The 12,107-nt window shown below is 42.2% G+C and overlaps 1 protein-coding gene across 3 annotated transcripts in view; it reads right to left on the bottom strand.

Moving 5' to 3' along the window:
- Window positions 1-703: 703 nt before the first annotated feature.
- Window positions 704-12,107, bottom strand: part of LOC113636260 (myoferlin-like) — a 61,197-nt gene continuing 49,793 nt past the window's right edge. For all 3 annotated transcript variants that reach the window (XM_047812083.1, XM_047812084.1, XM_047812085.1), the window contains 21 exons: window positions 11,135-11,293; window positions 10,877-10,978; window positions 10,579-10,740; window positions 6,531-6,696; window positions 6,356-6,429; window positions 6,181-6,192; window positions 5,961-6,059; window positions 5,748-5,876; window positions 5,348-5,503; window positions 5,152-5,243; window positions 4,896-5,066; window positions 4,648-4,796; window positions 4,395-4,534; window positions 4,079-4,167; window positions 3,904-3,999; window positions 3,594-3,735; window positions 3,025-3,124; window positions 2,391-2,572; window positions 1,301-1,410; window positions 1,061-1,208; window positions 704-970 (listed from right to left, as the gene is read on the bottom strand). In XM_047812083.1, coding sequence (XP_047668039.1) covers window positions 932-970; window positions 1,061-1,208; window positions 1,301-1,410; window positions 2,391-2,572; window positions 3,025-3,124; window positions 3,594-3,735; window positions 3,904-3,999; window positions 4,079-4,167; window positions 4,395-4,534; window positions 4,648-4,796; window positions 4,896-5,066; window positions 5,152-5,243; window positions 5,348-5,503; window positions 5,748-5,876; window positions 5,961-6,059; window positions 6,181-6,192; window positions 6,356-6,429; window positions 6,531-6,696; window positions 10,579-10,740; window positions 10,877-10,978; window positions 11,135-11,293 — 2,517 coding nt within the window. In that variant the 3' untranslated portion in view covers window positions 704-931. The remainder of the gene's footprint in view (window positions 971-1,060; window positions 1,209-1,300; window positions 1,411-2,390; window positions 2,573-3,024; window positions 3,125-3,593; window positions 3,736-3,903; window positions 4,000-4,078; window positions 4,168-4,394; window positions 4,535-4,647; window positions 4,797-4,895; window positions 5,067-5,151; window positions 5,244-5,347; window positions 5,504-5,747; window positions 5,877-5,960; window positions 6,060-6,180; window positions 6,193-6,355; window positions 6,430-6,530; window positions 6,697-10,578; window positions 10,741-10,876; window positions 10,979-11,134; window positions 11,294-12,107) is intronic.

Consider the following 12,107-nt stretch of genomic DNA (forward strand, 5'->3'; position numbering starts at 1 on the left):
AATTTTAAGTGCTTAACCTATAAAAGATATTTAGCTGAATATCGGTCACTGAAAAATTGTTTCTCTCTTTTTTTTTTTTTTAACCATATTTAAATGGACAGATGGCTGTGGTTCTTGATGCAATGTTAAAATATAAACGTATTAAGTTTAGGAGCACAGAGAATAGTGACTGGAAGCTGCGCAAGAAGAACAGAAAGCTTTTAACCTGCAATAGACTTTAACCTCCTCTACTTTTTTCAATGCAAAAGAACCTCTAGGTGGTGCTCTGGATTCAGAGAGCAGATTAGAAGGAGACCGATGAGCCTCACTTGGGGTAACTGGTCTACTGTTGCTAGATCCAAAACACCCACAATCCCCAGCTTGTATCAGGAGATGTGATGAATTTCTGTGCAGGTCTCACATAGAAATTAATCACTGACAGCAAATAAAAACTAAAGTATAAATCACACACTGAAAAGACATTTTGTGAGGATTAATTCAATACATCACACATGAAGTTTGGGATACTGTACATGTTGAATTTTGGAGTAAACTTTGAAAGGCAGTTCAGGCTTTGGTGGGAAAGTGGCCTTCAGTTTTAGAAATATATACAGTACAATAGGTCATTTGGTGAATTTGCACAGATTTGAAGTGTACATTAGTAAAGCAGGGCTACTTGATGTTACACAGAACAGACTGAAAAAAATAGCAACAACAACAATCCTTGAATCAAAATGTTTTGCTTCTTTATGTATATATTGTTTGGCAAAACAGCAAAAACAACACTGAATATTAGTGCAATGAAAAGTACCAAAAAACAGAACTTTTGGCCAGTATGTATTTCATAAAAAGTACAAATATTTTCTATTTAAAATGTTGCAGTGAGTTCATCTTGAAATCTTGAAAATCTTAAAACCAGGGCTCTGAACTCCGATGACTCTTTGTGAGCTCCCTATGAGCAAGGCTTCACAATTTTCATTGAGATGTAGTTCTGAAAGAGAAAAATGTGTAAAGTCAGGTACATTCTATATAAAGTATTTGTGTGCTAGAGTTTGTTACAGAACCCTGAATCGTAACTTACAGGCAAAGAGTACAGCAGGATTCCTACAAACAGGAGCACTAATATGAGAATGATGAGTCCAATGAAGAGCCATTTATACCGGCGCCACGCAATAAATTTCAGAGATTTGCATGGATTTATGAACCACAGGAATGATGTATCTGGACGACTGTTAAAAAAATTAATCAACAAAGATTAGTGTCATATAAAACAACAAAACTTTCTGTTGACTCTCTTATGATGTGTGTAATAGACTCTTACTTTGGAGGATACAGTTTGGGGTTCATGTTGGGTTCGTCTCTTCCTTTCCCAGCAGGCCTCTCTTCTACCTCCTTCTCATCCACAATCTCCAAAGTCATCTCTACTTTGCCCTGAGATACAACACAATACCTCACTTAGTCATATGTCTCACTGTCTCCTTCTCTTATCTGTCAGCTTCAAAGATTAGCCTTCTGCCTAATCATTGGTCTCTTCTGAACTATATTCTTCAAAACTAGATGAGACTGCAGGACTAGTAAGCTAATAAGCTACTTTGTCTGGGGCCCTTTTGTACCATCAGCCATCAGAATCCACAATACAACAGTACCCAGTACCTCCTAATGCACTGACATATTGAGTCTCTCACACACACAGACACACTCTAGAGTTAATTGTCATTCTATAGATATTGCACATGCAGGGCTGTCAAGTGTCACGCATTGAGAGTGACAGTCACGCATTTCGGTCTTTTCTCACGCTCGACTAAGCAACACATCGTATTTCTCACGCAGAAAAACTTTTTGACTATTTATCATATATTTAATAAGCCGCAGCGGCCAAAATGTATCTGTCTGCACCGCTGTCTCTATGGAACCGGGCAGGAATCAAGAGCATCTCAGTTCTTAGTCGAGCCTGACACTTATCAGCCAATCAAAAAAAGAGGCTACACAATAGCCAATAAGAAAATAGCACTATCATATATGGGTAAGATGTGACACAACAACCAATGAAAAAAAAAACTTTCATTAGAGAGGGTATTTTCAATTTTCGGTTTGAACAAAACCTCAACACGAAACAGCTTGTCTCTGGAGATGTCATGCTTGCCTGTCTGCAAAACCTGAGAGCACTGCACATGTATATAAATATGAAAGTAATGTACATATATAAAAAGTACTCTAGCATATGTAGAATTTACTCCTTCTCTTACTTCTCTGCTGCTGAGTCAACTTGGATTAATTGATTAATAAAGCTAGCTTTCTCTCTCTCTCTCTCTCTCTCTCTCTCTCATTTATCTATGTGCACAATATGCTACGGGACTATAGGACGGTTTTAGTTTCTGCATTACATCACACAGTGTTTTCTGTTTACTCACAGTCAGAACCTTCTTGCCATCTTCCTCCATGGCACAGGGCCACCAGCCTCTCACACACTTCTGAGCAAAGAGTGATTTGGGAGGTGTGTTTCTGTTTCTTTGTTCTATCAACATGTCGAGACTGCACTTTTCTGGAGTCTTTGTTGGAGGGATCAGATTAATTAAATCTAACTCCACCGTACCTGTTTGAGAAACACAAACAGCATACTTTCACAATATCACGTATCCTTTCTGAATACGACTGTTAAAAAGCCTTAATGTAATGAGTAAGATTGGGAAATACAATAGTCAAATTAACATTGCTTCATAGAACATTATACTTGAGCCTTTTAGAGTTTTTAGACTGTATTGCAGTAGAAATTGCATACTGGGCATTATTTCTCAATTGCATTATTTCTCAATTTACATTACCATGACAGATAATACTCCTAGTATCACAGTTATAAATTATGAGATGATGATTTAATCCACTTCAAGTCTTATATTTCTGTGTTGATGTTTTGTACTAGTTAGTTAATATCAGAAAATATTAAAGAATTTCATATGCTATGGAAATAGGGTTCTTCTCTGTAATAATATACAGTCTGAACTAGCTTACAATACTTTATACGAAGGAATAAAAAAGGACATTTACCCAAGTAGTCATCCAGTGAGAATTTGTCATTGTCCCATATCTGGATCATCAGCTTGGGAGGAATCCTGAACTCAGTTTTGTCTAGACTCCAAAAGTGATCCTGATAACAAAACAGTTTAGAAGAAAAAGATGAGAATGATTATAAGAAGCTGCAGGACCACAAATGACTAAATGGTTTTATAGAGCAGTGGTCCTTAAAGTGGCATCCATAACGTTATGCAGGACATCCACATTTTTATTCATATTGTTTAATAATGTAATGTAATAATGTCACTGTCAACTACAGTCAACATTCTGTAGTTTGAGTCAAACTAACTATTTAGTCTTTGTGTAGCTGTTAAATGTGTTTCTTATAGAAAGCTGTTCATTACCTATCTACAAGCTTAATAAAACAGGTTTATATGTAACCACATTTTTACACAGTGTTATGACTATAGGTTAATATATGAATAGCATAATATGAATATGTGCTGCAATTGTAAGAGGGTCTGTAAAAGTTTTTTTAGACTGATGTACTGTAAAAAGAGCCGCTGATTTGGTTTAAAAGATGAATAAAGAAGTGCACACACCTTCTTTGACACAAGACACAGCTGCTCCGCTGGTAGGTAGTCAAAGCCAAAGACAAATCTCCAGTTAAAATTTCCATCTCCATCTAGTGACCTGTAGTGGACATCGGTCTTCTGTTTGTCCTCCTCCATACCTGGCAACCACCTGCAGATTCGTATTGTGTCAGACTGGCAATAGTAGTTCACTTTTTTCTCTGCTTTACGCTATTTGAACTTTTTCTGTTTTCACTTAAGCCTTCTTACAGATTTGCATACACAGAATTAAATACCAGCATCTACAACTAGTATGTTTATATTGGATATTATAATTTACCCCTTGACATAGATATCACTCATCTTTTCCCCAGTAATGCTGGTATCATCCAGGATGACATCAGTGGTATTCCAAATGACAACCCGTAGGTAGTGCCTTTAAAACAGTGAGGAACTTCATCAGCACTAAAGATCTAAATGCAAGCTGGATGAACATGAGGGTTGTTGGTTCTTACTTTTTAGCTTTACGAGGACTGATGTCAACTGGTGGTCCAGGACTGCCAAGGCTTTTGGGGAATATGTCCACCCACATCTGAACTTTCCCCTTAAAAAGAGCAGACAAAAAGAATGAGATAGATAGATAGATAGATAGATAGATAGATAGATAGATAGATAGATAGATAGATAGATAGATAGATAGATAGATAGATAGATAGATAGATAGATAGATAGATAGATAGATAGATAGATAGATAGATAGATAGGGATACTTCAGAAACACATGATGAGCTTAGAGCTGGAAGCAAAAGATGTGCAGTCTTATAAATTTACCTGGGAAAGTGTGCGCTGGAAGGAGCTATAGAGTGTCCTGGTTTCTACATGCTCAGGCACCAGGCCTTGTTTGCGCAGTACATGCAGGCATATACGCTCTCTGGCTGGACCCAGGTGCTGGTGCAGCACTTTACTGGCCTCTAGCAATGCAGTGCCACAAGAAACAGTTATGATCAGTACCACACAAAAACCACTAATGAACTACTGATCCTCCAACAGTACATGCACACTGTTGTTATCACCCCAGCAATACCTAAGTCCTGAAGGTTGTAGTCTCGTCCTGCAAAAGAAAGTGAACTTCCATCTTCTGCAATCTGTGGTTGTGGCAGTCCTCTCAGTCTGGCAAGGTTTTCCAGGATCTGTGATGGCTTAAGCTGGTCTCTCCACTGGTTCACTCCAGAACTGCAAACGTTTAAATAACATTACAGATAACGTGCCTACATACATGTATATGTTTAAAAAAATGTTGAAAGCAGAAAAAAAATAAGAAAAATGACTTACACACAGTACGATTTGGAAAGACCACAATATGAATTAAATCGAGAAAGGAGCCGATTTTCGAGGTCAATTACCGTGTCCCCAACCTTTTCATCCCGACTTAGCAAATCATAGTCATAGACACTGATTTTCAGGTCCTTGTCTTGTGGCAGGAAACAGGACATCTCAAATATTCTGCAAAACACAAATGGATTTAAATACTGTACTTTATGATGCATGTTTTTGCCATTTTCTCATGTAGCACAAAACAACGCCTGACCTTCCAAACTCTGGGTTTAAGGTGTTTGGTTTGTAGTTATCTCTGTCCTCAATGGTCTTCTTTCCAAGAGTAATTTTTAAATAAGGATCACACTGAAAAATAACAAGAGTGTAAACACAGGAAACTACCAACCAATGCTGATTTATATTGTAGAATAAACTCTGATTATACACAGCCTTGTTCTCTGTATACTCACCAGACCATTGCTGTCTTTGGGTTGCAGGTCAATACAGCGCAATATGTAAATTCTAACCAGGCATTCCTGTGGACCGCTCTCAGGTAACTCTCGGAATTGCCGAGGAGGAGCTTGGACATTAGGGTCGTCTGATAAAGGGTATATTCTAAACGAACCCTGTGAATACATTTACAGACCTGTATTTAAGACTAAATGTTGAAATTGGAAACCTAGAACAACTCTGGCTGACCATAATCTGACAACATCCACCACTAGATGGCAGAATATCATTATTTTGTCTGCTAGGTTGAAAGTTCACTAGCATGCACTGGCAGTATGTTTAAAGAAGTGCAGATGTTCAGAATTTACAGACAAATCCTATATATAAGCAGATGGGAGCTTTCATGAGCTAAATACTTGCCTTAAACTCCCCCACTACAGAAGGATCCTCTTCACCATCATCACTCTTTCCTCTGACCAGTTTAAATGTGTTACAGAAGTCTGTCAGGCCATGGAAATCTGCTACGTTCTCAAGCTCAGTTTTATAAAGCTGCAATAAAAGACATGCTTGTCCAATAGATTTCATAACATATGGGATGTTCAAATCATGGTAAAGCATGGTCAGTGAACTCACTGTTAGAGTAGAATAACCTTTTTGGAGATATGGGCCACATTTTTCATGCTCTCCAACAGAAGCATAGAATTTACTCCACCAGTCCACAGCTTCATCCACCTAAAATATATATTTTACAATAAAACAAGATATAAAACTCTCAATATCACAACATCTGACTGTTTAATGGTTTATTCTGTCTTTACTGTTAATAGAAAACCTTTCAGTTGTCAAAACATACCTTTTCAGTAGGCTGTAGAAACAAATCCAAGAAAAATTATGAGACAGATCAGAAGTAAGATGTTCGCATGGCAGCAAAGGAAAATTCAGACTTAAACATATACATATAAAATATACATATAAAATGAGGCATAATTACTAGTAATTATAAGTGTTCATGGAAGGAGTATGTGTACCTGACTGTCTGTAACTGGTATTTTGCTTTCTATGTCAATGATCACGTCTCTGGAGGTTGCGACCATCATGGCCACTGAAACATGAAACACCCAGGGAATTCAAAAATTTGGAAGAATGTTACAGTATATGCAGACAGTGTCGAAGACAATATTCACACCGTGTCACATCTCTTACCTTTTGCAGTCCTAGATACCTCAGAGGTGCCCACGTATGGATCACACCTGTACTCTTCTAGAGAGTCTATAGTGCACTGGCCAACGATAGGTTTCCTGCCGAAGGGCCTGTGGTCTATGACTTTCAGCACTATGGGTGGAGTGTACATCTCTTCTTTGGGAAGAAGCTAAGGGGAGACAACATAATTTATAGACAACATAAATACAGTACATAAGTTGAATTTTTTTTTGCAAGTTATTTGGGGACTCCGTCGTTCTACTGGGGGACTTCAACGCTCACGTGGGCAGCGACAGTGACACCTGGAGGGGCGTGATTGGGAGGAACGGCCCCCCCGAACTGAACCCGAGTGGTGTTCTGTTATTGGACTTCTGTGCTAGTCACAGTTTATCCATAACAAACACCATGTTCAAGCATAAGGGTGTCCATCAGTACACATGGCACCAGGACACCCTAGGTCGGAAGTCGATGATCGACTTTGTGGTTGTTTCATCTGACCTCCGGCCGTATGTCTTGGACACTCGGGTAAAGAGAGGGGCGGAGCTGTCAACTGATCACCACCTGGTGGTGAGTTGGGTCCGATGGCAGGGGAGGAAGTTGGACAGACTTGGCAGACCCAAACGTACTGTGAGGGTCCGTTGGGAACGTTTGGCAGAGTCTCCTGTCAGAGAGATCTTCAACTCTCACCTCCGGCAGAGCTTCAACCAGATCCCGAGGGAGGTTGGAGACATTGAGTCCGAGTGGACCATGTTCTCCACCTCCATTGTTGATGCAGCCGCACGGAGCTGTGGCCGTAAGGCCTCCGGTGCCTGTCGTGGTGGCAATCCCCGAACCCGGTGGTGGACCCCGGAAGTAAGGGATGCCGTCAAGCTGAAGAAGGAGTCCTATCGAGCCTGGTTGGCTCGGGGGACTCCGGAGGCAGCTGATAGTTACCGGAGGGCCAAGCGAGCTTCAGCCCGGGTGGTTGCAGAGGCAAAAACTCGGGTCTGGGAGGAGTTCGGTGAGGCCATGGAGAAGGACTATCGGTTGGCCTCGAAGAAATTCTGGCAAACCGTCCGGCGTCTCAGGAGGGGGAAGCAGTGCCCTGCTCACACTGTTTACAGTGGGAGTGGGAATCTGCTGACTTCGACTGGTGACATCCTCGGACGGTGGAAGGAGTACTTCGAGGATCTCCTCAACCCCAACAACATGTCTTCCATTGAGGAAGCAGAGGTGGAGGGCTCGGTTGTGGACTTGTCGATCCCCCAAGCTGAGGTCACTGAGGTAGTTGAGAAGCTCCTCAGTGGCAAGGCACCGGGGGTGGACGAGATCCGCCCTGAGTACCTTAAGTCTCTGGATGTTGTGGGGCTGTCTTGGCTGACACGCCTCTGCAACATCGCGTGGCGGTTGGGGACAGTGCCTCTGGACTGGCAGACTGGGGTGGTGGTCCCTCTGTTTAAGAAGGGGGACCGGAGGGTGTGTTCCAACTATAGGGGGATCACACTCCTCAGCCTCCCCAGAAAAGTCTATGCCAGGGTACTGGAGAGGAGAATTCGGCCGATAGTCGAACCTTGGATTCAGGAGGAACAATGCGGGTTTCGTCCTGGTCGTGGAACACTGGACCATCTCTATACCCTCACCAGGTTGCTGGAGGGTTCATGGGAGTTTGCCCAACCAGTCCACATGTGTTTTGTGGATCTGGAGAAGGCTTTCGACTGTGTCCCTCGTGATGGCCTGTGGGGGGTGCTCTGGGAGTATAGGGTCCGGGGCCCTCTGTTAAGGGCTGTCCGGTCCCTATATGACCGGAGCAGGAGTTTGGTTCGCATTGCCGGGTGTAAGTCAGACTTGTTCCCGGTGCATGTTGGACTCCGGCAGGGCTGCCCTTTGTCACCGGTCCTGTTCATTATTTATATGGACAGGATTTCTAGGCGCAGTCGGGGGCCGGAGGGAGTCCGGTTTGGGGACCACAGGATTTCGTCTCTGCTTTTTGCAGACGATGTTGTCCTGTTGGCTTCTTCAAATCAGGACCTTCAGCATGCACTGGGACGGTTTGCAGCCGAGTGTGAAGCGGCGGGGATGAGAATCAGCACCTCCAAGTCCGAGGCCATGGTTCTCAGCCGGAAAAGGGTGGCTTGCCCTCTTCAGGTTGGTGGAGAGTTCCTGCCTCAAGTGGAGGAGTTTAAGTATCTTGGGGTTCTGTTCACGAGTGAGGGAAGGATGGAGCGGGAGGTCGACAGGCGGATCGGTGTATCTTCCGCAGTGATGCGGTCGATATACCGATCTGTTGTGGTGAAGAATGAGCTGAGCCGCAAGGCAAAGCTCTCTATTTACCAGTCGATCTACGTTCCTACCCTCACCTATGGCCATGAGCTTTGGGTCATGACCGAAAGGACAAGATCCCGGATACAGGCGGCCGAAATGAGTTTCCTCCGCAGAGTGGCTGGGCGCACCCTTAGAGATCAGCTCAGTCACTCGGGAGGAGCTCAGAGTAGAACCGCTGCTCCTCCACATTGAGAGGGGTCAGCTGAGGTGGCTCGGGCATCTGATGCCTCCTGGAGGTGTCCAGGAGGCATGCCATTTCGGATGCCTCCTGGACGCCTCCCTGGGGAGGTGTTCCGGGCATGTCCAACCGGGAGGAGGCCCCGGGGAAGACCTAGGACACGCTGGAGGGACTATGTCTCTCGGCTGGCCTGGGAACGCCTCGGTATTCCCCCGGAAGAGCTGGAGGAAGTGTCTGGGGAGAGGGAAGTCTGGGCATCCCTGGCAGTCTACTCATTACTGCCCATTAAAAATAATATCAATAGTAAAATAAATAAATAATCATGTGGTCCCTCTAAGGATTTCCGTTTTGGATAAGGAACACTACCTGGTGCACCACAACGCTGCCCAGACACAAATTAGCACTTTATTAAAGCCAGATTGTTTTGTGAAGCAGCTTCTGTAAGCCTCAAATTGTCTTAAATTCTATATATAAAATATACATGCTTTGAGTGCTACAAGTGCATAATCAACACTATCAAAATACAGTAAATAGTAAGAGCTAGATTTTTCTGCTAATAAAAGAAAAAGATATTTCTCAGTTTGTTTGGACTCATTACCTACTTAGATTTTCTAATTTTAGAGTTTTTAATATTAACCCATTTCTTGAAATTAAACCCTAATGCTAATACAGGATGTTGAAAAACTATTTGCTGGGTCATGCGTAGAATGCATAATATTTGTGGTACAATAAACCTTAAACTGAGTTCAGATCAGTCTGAATACTCATCTAATAATACAATATAAAAGAAAAGATGCAATGCTGAGCCGCGCACCAAATTGCACACCAAGCTAGATGTTATGGAAAGATCTTTTAGTAAGCGTAAGGAACTCAGCTTTGCCAGCTCATTAAATGTTAGCACTTCAGTGAATATGTATGGCATTTCCAGCCTATTTTAAAAGATCACTGATAAATCCTGCAGTGTGTGCATGTATACAACAAGTGGTAAGAACAGCAATGAGCAATATCCACTGAGGGCATGAGAGGAAACTCTGTGTGTGGAAAATAGAGAGGAGGTGTATATTGTTTTGGGAATAGCAAGAAGGTGTATTTAATATGATTAATGTTTTTGTTCATGATCATTTGTCCCTCCATTTTCTGAACTGCATATCCTACACAGGGTCACGGGGAGCCTACAGCCTAGGGCACAAGGCAGAGGATGCCTTGGATGGGGTGCAAACTCATCCCATTGCACAATCGTACACACACTACAGGCAATTTCAAGATTCCAAATCAGCCTAACATGCATGTATTTGGTCTGGAGGAGGAAAACCAGCACCCAAAAATACCCTGAAGCATGTGGAGAGCATACATACACTGTGTGTGCAGGTCAGTGACAGGAAGTTTCCCCCCAACCCCAGGGGTGTGAAGCAAATGTTTTAACCACTAAGAATTTATGCTTGTTCAGGATCATTCAAGGTGATATTTTGTACTGGGCTCATACCTATTGTATCATGTTTAAAACAATGGGTAATCAAATGCTCCTTGTAAGAGCTATTTTTTTTTTACATCTTATTTAGTATTACACCATACCACTTTTAGGAAAAGAACTGATCCTGGGAAGTTTGGATTTTTCTTGATGTTTTTGATGACAGCTGTTTGAACAGTATATCCTCCACAATCCACAATGACACTTGGGGAGGACACAGCGGCCAGCTGAAATGCCTTCATGTTACGCAAACCCCAGGCCAAGATCTGAAAAGTGCACACACACACACACAAGCGCGCACACACACAGAACTGCTGTAAATAATAGTTCCTATCCTCCCTGCTTTTTTTTAACCCAACATGAAAGGATAATGTTGATGACATGCTTCATGTGTTACAGTACCTCAATAGCAGTCAGCTGCATCACTGGCCTGATCCCCTGTGGCACCATGTACAATGTCTCTCCTCTTCTGGGTGGCAAAATTGGCAGTTCAGTCTCAGCTGCCTGGTCACAGCAAAGCAACACACAACAGCTAATTTGCAGGTAACAAATACATCACTAATAACAAAATGTACAATTATGTAACAGCACTGTCATCATAATGGGTACACCATAGCGAGGTACCTGCTAAACCACAGTGATTTAATGATAATAGCATACTTTATCTTTCAACAAGAGTTCAGCTGCCACCAGCATCTCCCCAGCACTTCGGCCCTTTATGGTGACGGGGAACCAGAGCAGCTTTGGGCTCACCGGTGTGCTGGGGTTCAGTTTTACCACTGGGGGACATGTGCACCTGCCCATGGCTTCATCTTTCCCCTGCAATTAAGAAATGCACCAACACAAAAGCTTTTCAAGCACTAAAGAGAAACATCATGATTCAGTAGAAACATCAAGCTTCTACATTTTCTTGGGAAAATTTCCAGCATATTTTCTTTCTGAAATGTATCATGATGTATTTGACACAAATAAACAGTAAAATTCTTCGAAATGACAGGCCCTAACTCCAATTCATTCCTAACCCAGATAGAACCTTATAATACTGAGGTCATGAGATAAAACCAGTGTAAACTTGGCAGAGATATAAGCTCTGCTCCATGTCATGGCTGAGATGTGCTCTCCTCAAAGCCGAGTTGTCACTGTCACGGCAGCCAGATTTGGATGAGTTGAAATCATTTCACTGCATTTTGTGGGACAGATGATCTATTCAGCAAGGGCCAGCATTGGGCCTCTGATCATTTTCTATCAAGTAAAAAGCAAGTTTTTGCTTTGAATTTCTAAATTAGATCCAAACTTAATAATTAGCTAATCATGCTGTAATGGCCCCCACTGCACTCTCCCCTCCAAGCCCCCTGAGGGTGCCTTCGCTGGAATATTGAGTTCCTTTACCTTGTGATCTATTTCCAGGTTCATGGACGATCATGTATGCACAAATTATTGTCAGTTTGCCTGCAATTCTGAGCTGTTCATTGTATCTTCTGGTGTTTGCCATTGTGTACCGAGCTAGTTTTGTGCTGTGGATTTGTAAGGTTTTTGGATTGTGTTTTCTATATTTATTTTTGACAGTTCACTCTAAATCAAATGAGTGTAATTGCACTGAGCTGAAATGCTAAAATAAATAATTATTTTCTCA

The sequence above is a fragment of the Tachysurus fulvidraco genome, chromosome 4, assembly GCF_022655615.1.
Source record: "Tachysurus fulvidraco isolate hzauxx_2018 chromosome 4, HZAU_PFXX_2.0, whole genome shotgun sequence".
Taxonomy (NCBI): Eukaryota; Metazoa; Chordata; class Actinopteri; order Siluriformes; family Bagridae; genus Tachysurus; species Tachysurus fulvidraco.